Source organism: Octopus bimaculoides, chromosome 6, assembly GCF_001194135.2.
Source record: "Octopus bimaculoides isolate UCB-OBI-ISO-001 chromosome 6, ASM119413v2, whole genome shotgun sequence".
Lineage (NCBI taxonomy): Eukaryota > Metazoa > Mollusca > Cephalopoda > Octopoda > Octopodidae > Octopus > Octopus bimaculoides.
In genome coordinates, this window is record NC_068986.1 from 21,432,386 (window position 1) to 21,447,445 (window position 15,060).

Genomic DNA, 15,060 nt, shown 5'->3' on the forward strand with positions numbered 1-15,060 from the left:
TATATATATAAATATATATATATGGATCTTTCAGAATTGACGGGCACCACTACATACATACATACACGTCGATGTATATCTATGTGCGTGCATAGTTCTGGATAGGTAGGATACAGACAAGCGCGCGCGCATACAGACACACAGGCATATCGATATGTGTGTGTGTTAAACGTGTGGGAGTTGTATGTGTGCATGTGTGTGTATGAGAGCATGTAAATGTAGATATACATGCATTCGGACATGCATGTATATGTATACATATACGGAATGGATATATGTAAGCGTGCGCGCGTGAGTATATAGGCACGTGAGTGTATGCATTTGAGTAGGGGTGGGGTCGTACCTACACAAATGTGCCCCCTCTTTCACTCGAATTTGTTTCTTCATAACTTTCATAGAAATGGATATTTTTTAATGAGATTTTCTACAAATACCTTTCACATAGCACAGATTCCAATTATATCGGAATTTAATATGGAAAAATAAAACTGATGCGCACTCACACTCACATACTAAAACGCATCGTATAATTTTTTCAAAATTTCTGGCTTCATTTTGCAATTTTGTGTGTGTATGTATGTGTGAGATGTGTGTCAGTATGCATATGTGCGCGCCCAATCATTGGTTGTTTTTTTTTTTGTCTCTGTGCGCGCACAATATCTTTTTTTTTTTTTCTGCTCTGATTTGATTCCGATATAATTGGAATCAACACAATCTGAAAGGTACGAGAAATCTGAGTCTGATAGGGGGCACATTTGTGTAGGTATACCGTGTGTGTACGAACATTAAATATATATATACGCGCGCAAATGCATAGGCTTATGTCTGAATAGTGTGTGTGTGTGCGAGAGAGAGAGAGGGAGAGAGAAAGAGAGAGAGGGAGAGAGAAAGTGTGTGTGTGCGTGTGTGTGTGTGTGTATAAATACATTCATATTTACTGACAAGATGACGGACAGAAAGACAGACAGCTCTGTCCATCTTTCATTATGTACCTATGTATAAACGGTAATCAAGCAATGCCGTATATGGAGCTACAGCATGGCCGCAAACATCAAGAAACTGAAAAAAGCAAAACTAATACAAAAATAAAATATCTGTGAAGAGCTAATCTCGATTCTTAGAACATAGAACATACAACTTAGTTTAGAAAATCAAGTTACATAAATGAGTCTATCACAAAAATCAGTGTTACATTACATTCTGATTTGTTATTTTAATTTGTTTATAAATTTTGGGTCTACATTGCTTGCTTAGCATTCAAGCAGGAAATGCCACGGATAGGGACGCGCGCGCGTACACACACGCGCACGCGCACAGATGCACACATACACACACACGCACACACACACATGCGAGCACGGAGGTGTAAAACAAGGTGGAGAAGAAGGAACTCGGATACCAAAGGCAAAGTAAAAAGGGATCTATTCCATCTCAATCACAGATTTTTTAATTAATTTTTTTTTTAACTAAACAGTTTGAAATTTCGAATACTGGTAGAATTTCTCACGTAGAACACGGTTTACTCTGAACGTTTTTGACAAAATTTCGTATTTTAGAAGTTATTTCGTGTTAAAGTTGTCGAATTTATGACAGAGATGGAATAGATCCATAAAAAGTAGTATTTTATCCGAAGCTGGAAAGACTTCACAAACCATATTATAGTTCTGAATACTCACGACTGCCTGATAATCGGTTGTGTGAAACTCTGAGTAACAATTTGTGAAGTTTTTTCATCTTCAATAACACATTCTCTGTGTATGTACATGCGTGCACGTATGTATTCTTCTATTCTTTTACTTGTTTCAGTCGGTTTACTGCGGCCATGCTGGAGCACCGCCTTTAGTGTCGAACAAATCGACCCCAGGACTTATTCTTTGTAAGCCTAGTACTTATCTTATTCTATCCGTCTCTTTTGCCGAACCGCTAAGTGACGGGGACGTTAACACATCAGCATCGGTTGTCAAGCGATGGTGGGCGGACAAAAACAGACAGACACACTCACAAAAATATATATATATACATATATACATGACGAGCTTCTTTCAGTTTTCGTCTTCCAAATCCACTCACAAGGCTTTGGTCGGCCCGAAGCTATAGTAGAAGACACTTGCCCAAGCTGCCATGCAGTGGGACCGAACCCAGGACCATGTAGTTGAAAAGCAAGCTTCTTACCACGCAGCCACTCTTGCGCCTATGTATATGTATACAACATTTTTATATATTCCTCTGGATAAAACGGTTGATTTCTTGGATCCTCAACCGGGAATCGAAACCTTAACCTAAGTTTTTCTGTAAGCTTCTTTCCACTGTTCTCAACATTCGTACTTGGAAATTTACGAGACTAAACTGTCATTTAATGAATGTCTCCACATTATTTCGTTATAAAATATCATGTTTTAGGTTTTAAAATTCAGTTACGTGATCAGCGGTATTCGTGAAACTTTGAGCACTACAATACGTGTATGTGTGTCTACCTTCGGTCTTGTTTCATTCATTGGATTGTGACCGTGCTGGAGCACCACCTTGAAAGGTTTAGTCGAACAAATCAACCCAACTATTTCATTTTTTTTTTCAAATATGGAGGCGTAGGAGTGGCTGTGTGGTAAGTAGCTTGCTTACCAACCACATGGTTCCGGGTTCAATCCCACTGCGTGGTACCTTGGGTAAGTGTCTTCTACTGTAGCCTCTAGCCGACCAAAGCCTTGTGAGTGGATTTGGTAGACGGAAACAGAAAGAAGCCCGTCGTATATATGTATATATGTATATATATATATATATATATATATATATATATATATATATATATATATATATATATGTATGTGTGTGTATGTGTTTGTGTGTCTGTGTTTGTCCCTCCACCCAACATCGCTTGAGAACCGATGCTGGTGTGTTTACGTCCCCGTAACTTAGTGGTTCGGCAAAAGAGACCGATAAAATAAGTACTAGGCATCCAAAGAACAAGTCCTGGGGTCGATCTGCTCGACTAAAGGCGATGATCCAGCATGGCCGCAGTCAAATGACTGAAACAAGTAAAAGAGTAAGTCTGGTACTTTATTCTATCTGCCTTTTTTGTCGAACCGCTAAGTTACGGGGACGAAAACGAACCAACACCGGTTGCCAAATCGTGTGCGCGTGTGTGAACAAATATAGACACACATACACATATACGGCAGGTTTCCACACAGTTTCCACCAAACAAATTTACTCACTCAAGTCATTCGTCGGCCCGGCCCTATAGTAAGAGAGACTTGCCTAAGGCGCCGTACAGTGGGACCGAGTCAGAAAGCACACACACACACACGCACACATACAGAGTTTACAGATCCGTTTTAAGTAGGATCAACAATGTACTCCATCTGGTGAGAAATAAATGCATGAATGTGATGTGATGTAGTGTGCGTGCGTGCGCGCGTGCGTACATATGTATGTATGCTTGCAAGTAGGTAGGTAGGTATGCATATATGCATTCATGCATGTATTTATGAGTATGTGGACATTTGTGTGTGTGTGTGTGTGTGTGTGTGTATGTATGTGTGTGTGCGTGCGTGTGCATGTGTGTGCGTGCCTGCGTGCGTATGTGTGTATGCTTGCAAGTAGGTAGGTAGGTATGCATATATGCATTCATGCATATATTTATGAGTATGTGGGCATTCGTGTGCGTGCGTGCGTGCGTGCGTGTGTGAAGCCAATATCGTCTGCCTAAACGTCAGCCCGAATGCTTGACAGAGCAGACTCCACTAATGGCAACCACAGTGCCAGGTGGTGATGTCAAAAGCGAGGCAGATAAAGTCAACCACCGAAGTAGGTCACAACAGTAGGGTTCCTTTTAAACAAGTTGCATTGAAAAACCAGACCGTGTTCTAATTTTATCTGTTACATATTTTCTTATCTTCGAATTAGTCCCTTGTAGTTCGTTTGGAACAGACCCTAAAACAGGCGCAGGCATGGCAGCATCGTTAAGAAGTTCGTTTTGCCACTACGTGATTTGGGGTTCAGTCCCCCTGCGAGGCATCATGGACAAGTGCCTTCTACCAACATCCTAGGCCAACCAATACCTTGTGAGTGTGATTTGGTAGACGGAAACTGCGTAGAAGCCCGTTGTATGTATGTATGTATGTATGCATCTATCTCTCTATCTATCTATCTATCTATCTATCTGTGTGTCTGTTAGCCAGTCTATCTATCTATCTATCTATCTATCTATCTATCTATCTCACTAGCTATCTATCTATCTGTCTGTCTGTCTGTCTGTCTGTCTATCTGTCTGTGCATCTGCCTATCTGTCTATCTATCTATGATGAATGAGCAAAAACAAGAAAAACACAAGAGTGACAAGTTTGCACAAAGGTGTTATATAATCATCTGAGAATCTGTAAGCCAGGAATACGCACTCGTATATTTGTTAATAAAGTATTATAGATCCATTTCAGCCGATCTTACCAATCTGTTTCGCACTGGGTATTAGATAATTGGACATTAGATAACAACGTAGTTAAATAACACCACGTGCTCATCAGAGGTGGTAGGTGTGTGTGTGTGTGTGGGGGGGGATATATGGCAGACACCATAATAAACCATTATCTAATACTCAATGCGAAACCGATTGATTAGACCAGCTGAAGTGGACTTATATACTTACAGTGTGTGTGTGTGTGTGTGTTTGTCACCACCTCCACCACTTGTATTGTTTACGTTCTTGTAACTTAACCGGTTTGGCCAAAAATACTATACTAGACTTTAAGGAAAATGCATAAGTACTGGAGTTGATTTGTTTCACTAAAACTGTTCAATGCGGTGCCCCAGCATGGCCGCAGTCTAACCACTGAAACACGTAATAGATAAAGAGAATATCCATCATTAACATTTCTAGACCTTCGGTGCATCGTGTTTCGATTTAAGTGACGTTAGACTGCGTTGCTACATCTTTATTTTTGGAAAGGTGCAATGTGAGATTGCTGCACACATTACAACCGAAATTGATTTTTTTTACTTCTTCCTTACCATTAAATTTAGACGCTATAACACTAGTATTTATCTATTATTATTTCTTTAAAGTGACGAGATGGCAGAATCACAAGAAAGTTTTTAAAAACATTGCGTTATTTGTTCCAAGTTCTACATTCACTGAGTCCAAAGTCCACCGAGATCAACTTCACCTCTCATTCTTTCGGGGTTGATAAAAAAAAAAAATAGGACCAGTTGAACACTAAAGGTCAATGTAATCGACTTCCTTACTTTCGAAATTGTTAGCCTTGTGCCAAAATTAGAAATTTTTTTTTTTTAAGCAACGGACTGAAATTGTAGGGGAGGTGGCTAGTCGATCGATCCCAGTGCTCAACTGGTACTTATTTCATCGACCCCGAAAGGATGAAAGGTAAAGTCGACCTCCATAGAATATGAACTCAGAACGTAAAGACGGACGAAATGCTAAGCATTTCGTTCAGCGTGCTTAGATTCCATCAGTTTGCCGCTTTAATAATAATAATAATAATAATAATAATAATGATAATGATAATGATAATGATAATAATAATAATAATAATAATAATGATAATAATAATAATAATAATAATAATAATAATAATAATAATAATAATAATAATAATAATAATAATAATAATAATAATGGGTTGTCCGCGAAAGTTCGTGCCGATTTTTAAAGGTAAGAAAAAGGTCAATAAATACTTGCCACTATATTTTTAATCAACCAAACATGAACCATTTTGTTGTACAATGCGTCTCCATCTGTCCATTAACTTGAAAATACCCTCTTCCCAGAATTGAGGTAGTTTCATGGCAAATAAATCGAAAGGTAAGCTACTATAAATCGGCTCGAACTTTCCGGACAATCCAATAGTAATGATATTTGTTAACATAGGCTCAAGGCCAGAAATTTAGAAGAGAGTAACAATCAGTTTAAATCAACCAAAAATGATGTAAAATAATCTTTTCTACTCTAGGCACATGGCCCGAAATTTTGGGGGAGGGGTCCAGTCGATTAGATCGACTCCAGTACGCAACTGGTACTTAATTTATCGGCTCCGAAAGGATAACACACAGTTGACCTCGGAGGAATTTGAACCCAGAACGTAAAGACAGACGGAAAAGGATATAAGATAATGCTCGAAGAATTGCTTATGGCTTTCAACGAGAGGTGACACAGATCAAATGTCGACAAAATAGAGAAGTGTAAAACAAAGGAATATATTCACATTGACTCGTGTGTAGAAGTCAAAGGACAGCGTTGAAGTTCAATGTGTGTGTTTTTAAGAGAAGGGAGATGGGGTCGGCGGAGGGATAGTGAATGCCGTAGTGAAGTTATATAGATTAGAAGAATAGAGTAAGGACAAAGTGGTGGGGAGATTATTTATACTGGATTAGTGACCAAAATTGAAGATGGGAAATGGAATGAATTTTTTTTATAATAGTGTATAGTTTGGTAAGGCATTATACAAATGTGCGATCTTTTCAGTTTGAGTGCCAGTCTTCAATTTATCTATCTATCTATCTATATCTATCTATCTATCTATCTATCTGTGTGTGTATTTTCATTTAGATAGATTATCTAAATCAAAATACACACACACATTGATGAATATAATATATATAAACATAATATATATGCATTTCTTTCTTTCTCACGTTCTTTTGCTTTGTGTGTGTATGTGTATGTGTGTGCGCTTGTTCTTCTCAACTTTTCTAGGATGGATAGTTGGGAAAAGTAAACCATTTCAATTTCCGTCAGACATGAATTATTTCCCCTTAATATTGCAATGAAAGATTAAGAGATATTGTGAAAAATAAATCAAAACTAGAAAAGAAAAAGAGAAATTAATAGAACAAAAATAGGGAAAAGAAATACATGTGAAACAGAAGGGGATAAAAAAAAATCAAATTGAAGAATAAGTTGAATGCATATGTATATATCTACAATACATGTATTGTGCGTGCGCATGCATGTGTGCGTGTGTTTGTGTTTGCACGTTGGCTGGCAAGGGTAGATAGCATAATTACATAAAAGATGCTTCCCAGAATGTCTACACTTCTTGAAAATTTTTGACAGTGATCAAATAGAGATCAGCTATATAGATTTCTATGGATGAGGTATTTCTTTGCAATGCAAAAATCACATCTTCTATTTCCATTCTTGTGAGACTTTGATCTTTCAGTAATATTTCCACTAGTTTCGCAACAGAAAGCTTTCCTTTTAGCTGCCAGGCAGTCAGCTAATTTTATTGATTTTTATTATTGATATCCATAATGGAAAGTATTGTGATATCTTTATTTGAGCACCCCTCAGTTATGCTCATATAGCGTTTACATGACATGTTAAGGTTTGATTTCATAGAAGTAACATAAACTTCATATATGATTACTTTTAGGTTGCAAGATATATCTAATGGACATGCTTTGGAGTTTTTGCATGTGTATGACCTCGATGTTATTGGGGAAGAGTGTGTATGATATGCTCTTCGTGTGTGTAGTACAATTGTCGCTTAATTTAAAGTTATATCTGTTAATTATCTTTCTATATTTATGATTAGTTGGGGAGTGTTTATCTAGTATGTTTAGAAAGACTTTAACAATATCAGATTTAGCATTAAGGGAAAAGGTGTGTTTTGAACCATATATAATGGTACCTTTTCTCAGTTTGGACGCAGATATGTGACTACGCAACTTTGTTTTTGAATTCTTTAGCTGATGAGGAATTATTACCAGCAGCCAAGATGGGTCTTTCGAGTGATGCTACTCGACAGAGTGCGTAACTCGGAGACCAGAGAGGCACTCCAGGTAGAGCCGCTACTTCTCTAAGATGAGAGATCACAGCTCCGATATTATGGGCATGTGGTAAGACTATCTTGGGAAAGAATTGTTGAACAGGTTTTTCGGGCAAAACCAACTGGCAGGAGACCCAGAGATAAACCACGAGCAAGATGGTTAGATAACATCCATGAGCTTTGTTGGTCTCGCTTGGGGATCCAGTTGGATCAACTAGAGATGGTTGGTTCCGACAGGAAACGATGGAAGACGTGCTTGAGGACTCTGCCTTCACGATACTTCCACCTTCCCAGGATTAGGTGAACGAAGAAGATGAAATGAGATGAGATGAGAAAAAAATGGAAAATCATTCTACGAATATTATTGCATGATCCTATATTGATATGAGTTTTCGTTGGACTTTCTTATCACTAGCGTAGCCAGGGAAGGAGGGCGGTCCGCCCGGGCGGCACTTTTCATATTGCTGTAGGCAATATGCGCTTTTTGTGGGGTCCTGGGGCGACAAACGAAAGGGCCGCCCCGGGCGATACACACTCTAGCTATGCTAGTGTTTCTTATAGGTTAATGTAAGTTTGTTGTTAAATCTAAAGTGCACACAAGGTAGTAACTAGTTATTTTTTGATTAAAAGCATTTCCTTAATGTGTCTAATGTTTGCTTGTTGCTCACAATTAATTTGACATCTCTATGAACGTTGAGTAAATTTCTTGCAAAGTATATTTGAAATGTATAATTCTTAGAGATTGCATACTTCTGCGCGGGTCCTACCTACGAAAACACCCCGGAGCACGCCGTAGCACGTCGTAGCACGTCGTAGCACGTCGTAGCACGCCGGAGTACATCGCAACATGCCGGAGAGTTGATCTTGACATATTAATATATTTTAACTAATCAGTTAAGACTTGTGCACGCCGTAGATAATGCTTAATTGCTTTGTTTTTGCGTTTGCGACAATAAAACAGGTCATCTGTAGTTGTATTGCACACTCTGCTTGGCGTCTCAGCTGTTCTTGTCAGGAATCTTCAATAATTAGTTATTCTGTCGGTTTTCGCGTCATTGTATCTTCATCCGAATATGCTCAAGCGTGCACCGAAGTGTCCGCTTTGAATTTCTATTGTTGTCAGTGGATGGATGAGATTTATTTCCCAAAAACTTTCATAAAGGGTACGCTTTTAGACTGTTTATGATAGAAACGGAACAACCTTGAGGTTGGTCATCTTCATAACTTCATAGCTAAAAAGATTGTTGTTTGTGGTGTTGCAGGCTGCGTGTGAGAGGTGTGCAATGTGTACCTTCTGTAATCATTATCAAGAAGAAAAAAAATTGTATTATTCTCAAATTATTGTGTTTTTCTCTTAGTGAAACATCGCTGCCTTGATGATAAGTCTATGGCGTGCAGAAATCATTCTCCGACTTAATGAAAAGTCGATGGCGTGTAGAAATCACTTGCTGAAAATTTGACAAGTCTACGGTGTGCACAAGTCTTAACTGATTATTAGAAATATATTGATATATGAAGATCAACCATCCGGCGTGCTACGACGTGTTTTAGTAGGGCCTCTTCTGTGCTGTCACATCAATTCAACCAGTTAGGACGTGACGTCGAATCCAGATAGAATCTGTGTCAAATGTAGTTTTTTTCCTAGCGTGCATTATGATCTGGGGATTTGGATTGTGAAAGATAAAACTCTATCGTGTCAAACTAGCTAATCGCTTTTTTCTATATCATTGCTGTAGGTGAGAATGTTTCTTAGTGTAATTATTCAAGTTTAATAGTCTCTTGTTGCCCAATTTAAATGCAAAAATAAAAAGATTTGATATTTCTATAGCGTAGAAATGACTCAAACTCAGAAATCTACATAATTATAATCCTAGTTTTAACACCCCCGCTTAGAAACTTCGGGGAAGTATTAACATTTTGAAACGCATTCATTACGTAACAAAGCCATAAATATCCAACTCTGGTTAATGTTTACAATATTACTCGGAAACGAAAACAAATAAAATAGTGCAACAGGTGTAAAAAAAATGTGTACGAAATGAATATGAAAACAAAAATGCGAGCAAAGCAACGGGATGGAGTTTTTCTCGCATAACTTTTAGGAAAATGAAGGGGTTTTTTTAATGAAATGTTATGTAAATACCTTTCAAATGGCATACATTATGGTTATAAAGAAATTTGTGGGGAATTTTTTTCTGAAGGGGTGGGGAGAGGACTTTCGGAAAATTCTCAAGATCCGATTCCCCCTCCCCCCATAACTTTGAGGAAAATGGATATCGTTTAATGAAATTTTTTCTAAATACCTTTCAAACGGTATACCTTTCTATTCACACTCAAAATATTGAACGTCTATGGGGAAGCCTGAAAAAAATGTATTGTTCGACCCAGAAGCGAAGTTTTTCCCACGAGAGTTCCGGATCCCAGTAATGAACTCATTTGCATACAGCCAATCAGAGCTCCCCTTGACCTTGTTGTCAAGTTAACAAACACACTCTATCTAGCAAGTAAACTCAAGACTAAGAGTTGTGTTGTAAATCGACCGATCGCCAGGTTATGCCTGATTTTAGAAGGAGACAAGTAATTAGATAGATTTGCATCTATACCTATTATCGGATTTTGTAAGGGCTCCATATGGTAAAGACGTGGATGGGGAAAATGTGGGTAGAGGGTGATGTGCTAGCAACCCTCTCCCTTACTGTTTTACAAAGTAAACAACAACACAACCACGCAGAGGCAGCCATGGTTGAAACAAGAACAAGAAGCATTATTAAAAGAGAAAAGAAGCATGGTCATTCCTTACCCAAGTGAATTTATCTTATCGCCCATCACTTGTTATGCGCTCATAAATCAGTTTGATATTTGAGCTCTGATTGGCTGTATGCAAATTAGTTCATAACTGGGGTCCGGAACTCTCGTGGGGAAAAGATTTCGCGACCTGGAATGAGATCTAGCTACTTTTCATTTGGGCCATCTCACCGCCAACCCAGCGACTTCATAAGTTTCCTTTGGAGGCTGCAAGACTATACACATGTTTCGGATGACACCGAAGAATGTATACCGGTTCTCGATGTCGTTCACCAAATAACTCCCTGGCGCAGTTTTTATATTGTAAAACATTCTTCTTACCCCCAGCTAGGCTTATGCTTTAAAACATTCAATACAGATCTTCCGACACCCTTTAGGCTTGTTAAGTTGCTTACTGATGACTGAGAGAACCTGCAGTAATTAACCGAAAATATTAAACAAATAAGGAAGGTATCAGAGGGTCGTGAGATATGCTAAAAACAACAGCTAAATTGCCCTTATCTTTTTTTTTATAGTAAAACTATAATCAACACTATATTTATGAATTTGTTTCTCTCACCATGTTACATGGGATCTTTTTTTAAACCTTTTTCTATTACTCGAACAAAATATATATATGCATCTTTTTTTTTTTTACTCTTTTACTCGTTTCAGCCATGCGGCTGTGGTCATGCTGGAGCACTACCATGGAAAAAATAATTGCTGCGGGTAGGATATATAAGTTTATACATATCTAATTTTTTTTTTTTTCAAACTTTTTTGCATTACACTCAAGCAAAAAAAATAATTCATGAATTTCTTTCTCTTCAAAAGTCCTCTCTCCACCCTAATCGGAAAAGATTTTCCCCACAAATTTCTTTATAATTGTAATGTATGCCGTTTGAAAGGTATTTATATAAGATTTCATTGAAAGATATCCGTTTTCCTCAAAGTTACGGGGAAAAAACTCGGATCTTGTGAATTTTCCGAAAGTCCTCTCCCCACCTCACTCCGTTGCTTTGCGCGGATTTTTGTTTTCATATTCGTTTCATACACATTTTTTACACCCGTTCTACAATTTTTTTTTTCGTTTTCGGGTAATATTGTAAACATTAACCAGACAAATTTCCTTCTAACACACACACATATATACACACTGATACCATACATTTATACATACCTGTCTACGTACTTGAGTGTGTATGCATGTGTGTGTTTGTGCATGATGACAGAATGGATGCAAGTTAATGCATTCAAACGCGAGAAAAACAAAAGTACTTTATACAAAATGTTGAATGGTATATTTAATTGCAGCTGGCTAACTGGGAAGACCTGAAATGTGAAAATCAGAACGCCAGTCGAGAAACTTCAGCATCAGTTAAGTGCATGTGTGTTGTACGATAAGATGTGGAGCAGGTTGCCCTGATTAGATAATGATGGGACGATTTATTTAGGCGCAGTGGTAATGATGGTTTGATAAAGACTGAGCATTACGGTGTGAATGAGACCAAGAATATTTGCGCTTGTCAAGGATATAATAGATGTGGGTGGATACTAATGACTAGTATAAACAATTCGGCCTCAGGACCAGCAACGCCGGCAGGGAACTATTGCGTGAGCTAGAAGTTATGTAAGTTGAATTCACTACGAACAGGGAATTTAATGAGATTAGATAAATGTTTTCAATACAGACCGTGAGATAAAAACATTAAACTGAAGAATTACTCATTCAAATAGTTTGGTGATGACTGGTGGAGTTTGAAATACAGTAGAGAGAGAAGTCAAATTAATGAACAATAAGTAAAAGATACTCAGGGTTAAGAGTAACTGGAAGTCACTTTTGTTGATATTCAGATGAAAGGGTAAATGGTAAAGAGAGTGGCTTCTATAAACAAACAGACACTCTCTTTCATAGTATGCAGTGGGACCTGAAGTGATGAGATGGGTCTTTTCAGAACGGAACATGAGGTGCTGTTTATGTTTATACATATAACCATTTTTGAAGATAGTAGAATAGTATTTGAAAAGGACTAGGCTACAATTTGTAGCACGTCAAAAATGATGTGTGGATAGTTCTAGATTAGACCGCAGTCCACAGATGTTTGTAAAGAAAGTGAATTTCTAGCACAATATTCAGCAGCCCCTTGGAGCTCTGTACCTCCTTTTAACCAAATGCTGTTTTACAGTACCCTTCGTTTGTATTTTGGGGGTGAGGAGAAATTTAATCAAACAGAAGCTAATTTTGTGCAGTGATCTATTAACCACGATCCAACTGGATAGCATGTTAATGTTTATCAACATGCTATACAATTCAGCATACGCCTCCTCCTGGATATTTGCATGGACTGCTGTCCCATATGTAAATTTTTTATATAAATTACTGAAGAGAGCGATGACTTAGAGAATGAAATTATAACGGTCTTCAGTGCATCATAAGTCACACATCTGCTAACACAATATCCAACTGATATTCTAATCCCAAAAAAGATAAAATATCGAGTTCAAATATTTCCAAAGAAAAATCACGATCCCTCTAAACGCCTAGTACCCTCCACAGTGCCCCTCTTGACATTAGCCACGTGTTTGAGAGTTCAGAGTGGCCCCCAAGAGGACGTTACGCACCAAGTCAAGAACCATTGGTCTGGTGACCTTAACTGGGTTCTAAGGTAACATCTTTATATCTGTAGTCGGTTTTGATCGTGGATTAAGGAAGAGGAATTCGTAACTCTTGGTTTATTAACTACCAATCTGATTCCTGTAAGCAGAGCCAATAAAAAGGGAATTTACTTGGGAGCTCAAGAAATGCTTGCATGTATTGAAGACCAGCATTCACAGATATCAAAAGAAACTTTGCAATTCCTGATAATTATTCCTCTGGTAAGTTTTGTCTATAAACAATCCAGCTAGAAGTTAGTGCCCGTAAATGGGCCCTTTTGCAATCTTGTACTTGTCGGGGCATGTCATAAACTGGGAGCAAAAAGGATATGTATTTAACTGTTGTTTAGCTCCACATCAACTCTGATCGAGTAGCTTTATGATTAAAGGCATTCCAACTAAGACTATTTGATTTGATGGAGATTTGGCTGCTATTTCTAACAAATCATACGACCACATAGAAGCTTTTGCGAGGGGTTATCGTGAATGCCTCTCGGCAAGTGGCCTACCCTCTTAATGGAATCATTTACAATTTTCCCCTCTCAAAACCGGTTTATTCCACAAACCGGTACTCAGTCCCAAAATCCGCGGAAAATGAACTCTGCAAAAAGACATGCAAAAGCCATGTGTTAGTGTTAAACTAACCACCACCTCCCCGAATAAAAATTCTATACGGCTGCTCTGTCTCTCGGAAATATCGACAAATCGCCTTCTCGTCACAACCCTGTTGTCTTTTTTAAAAGGCAAAAAAAAAAAAAAAAGAATCATGACAATGTACTCCCAAAAAGACGGGGTGGTCACAGCTGGAATGCCATCGATCATAGGTCAGCTCGATCCAAGTCAACAGGTTAATAATTATCAACAACATGGTGTTTTGTCGTGGCATCTTTTTCTTTATGTTATACATTTGTGATCTATTCTTCCCGTTTGTTTAATTCACACAGACATTAAATTATAGCCCCGACTTCCTCTCACTTAGATTACCTAAATCTGTACTGTGTAGGTTCATACGAATCGTTCTCTCTTTCTACCTATCTATCTATCTATATATATATACATACATACATACATACATACATACATACATACATACATACATACATACAAACAAACACCTACATAGACAGATACATAAAGAGAGAGAGATAAACAGAAATCAATATCGATAATGAATCAATAGTGAACCGTATCGTCGACAGGCAAAAAGGTTAAGAAGATTAATATACACTTTGAAAAACATGAAGCGACGACGATTGTAACAGAAGAAAACGAAACTTACTTATTAAATAATTTTTCCCGCTCCTTTATTTCTTGTCTTGTAAATTCTTTAAATTCCGTATAAGGGTTGAAAATTTTAGACGTCGTGTCTACAGTTTCACCAGCGTCGATAGCATCGTTGATATCGTTGCGACGAGTCAACAGGTTGGACAGCTCTTCTGTAGCCATGATTGTTAGAATGAGAGAAACTTTTTCTGTGTCGGAAAGCGAATTACTTCTGACCTCTGTGTTACTACCACACTACTTAATATTAAACACAATTGTCGTCATAGAGGCAACTCCTTGCCTGTAGTATATTCATTGAATTTCTCACTCCCATCTCTCTCTCACCTCTCTCTCTCTCTCTCTCTGTGTGTCACTATCTGTTCCTTACTTTTATGTATCTCTCTCTCTCTCACACTCTCTTTCTATTTCTCTCTCTGTTTTCTGCATGTAGATAATCTTATGGGAATATCTCCCATTATGTTTACTTCCTCTCTTGACCTGTCCTCTCTCTCTCTCTCTCTCTCTCTCTCTCTCCCTCTCTCTTAGCCTATACTATCTCTCTACTTTTTTCTCTTCT

General features: G+C 38.0%; 1 protein-coding gene and 1 long non-coding RNA gene across 3 annotated transcripts in view; one reads left to right on the forward strand and one right to left on the reverse strand.

Moving 5' to 3' along the window:
• The window catches only part of LOC106875147 (EF-hand domain-containing protein D2), a 56,105-nt gene extending 41,284 nt beyond the window's left edge, over positions 1-14,821 (reverse strand). The window contains exon 1 of the mRNA XM_014923151.2: positions 14,500-14,821. Coding sequence (XP_014778637.1) covers positions 14,500-14,666 — 167 coding nt within the window. The 5' untranslated portion in view covers positions 14,667-14,821. The remainder of the gene's footprint in view (positions 1-14,499) is intronic.
• Positions 1-15,060, forward strand: part of LOC128248106 (uncharacterized) — a 62,855-nt gene that overhangs the window by 4,217 nt on the left and 43,578 nt on the right. For both annotated transcript variants that reach the window (XR_008264374.1, XR_008264373.1), the window contains exon 2: positions 11,241-11,294. This is a non-coding gene — a long non-coding RNA (uncharacterized LOC128248106). The remainder of the gene's footprint in view (positions 1-11,240; positions 11,295-15,060) is intronic.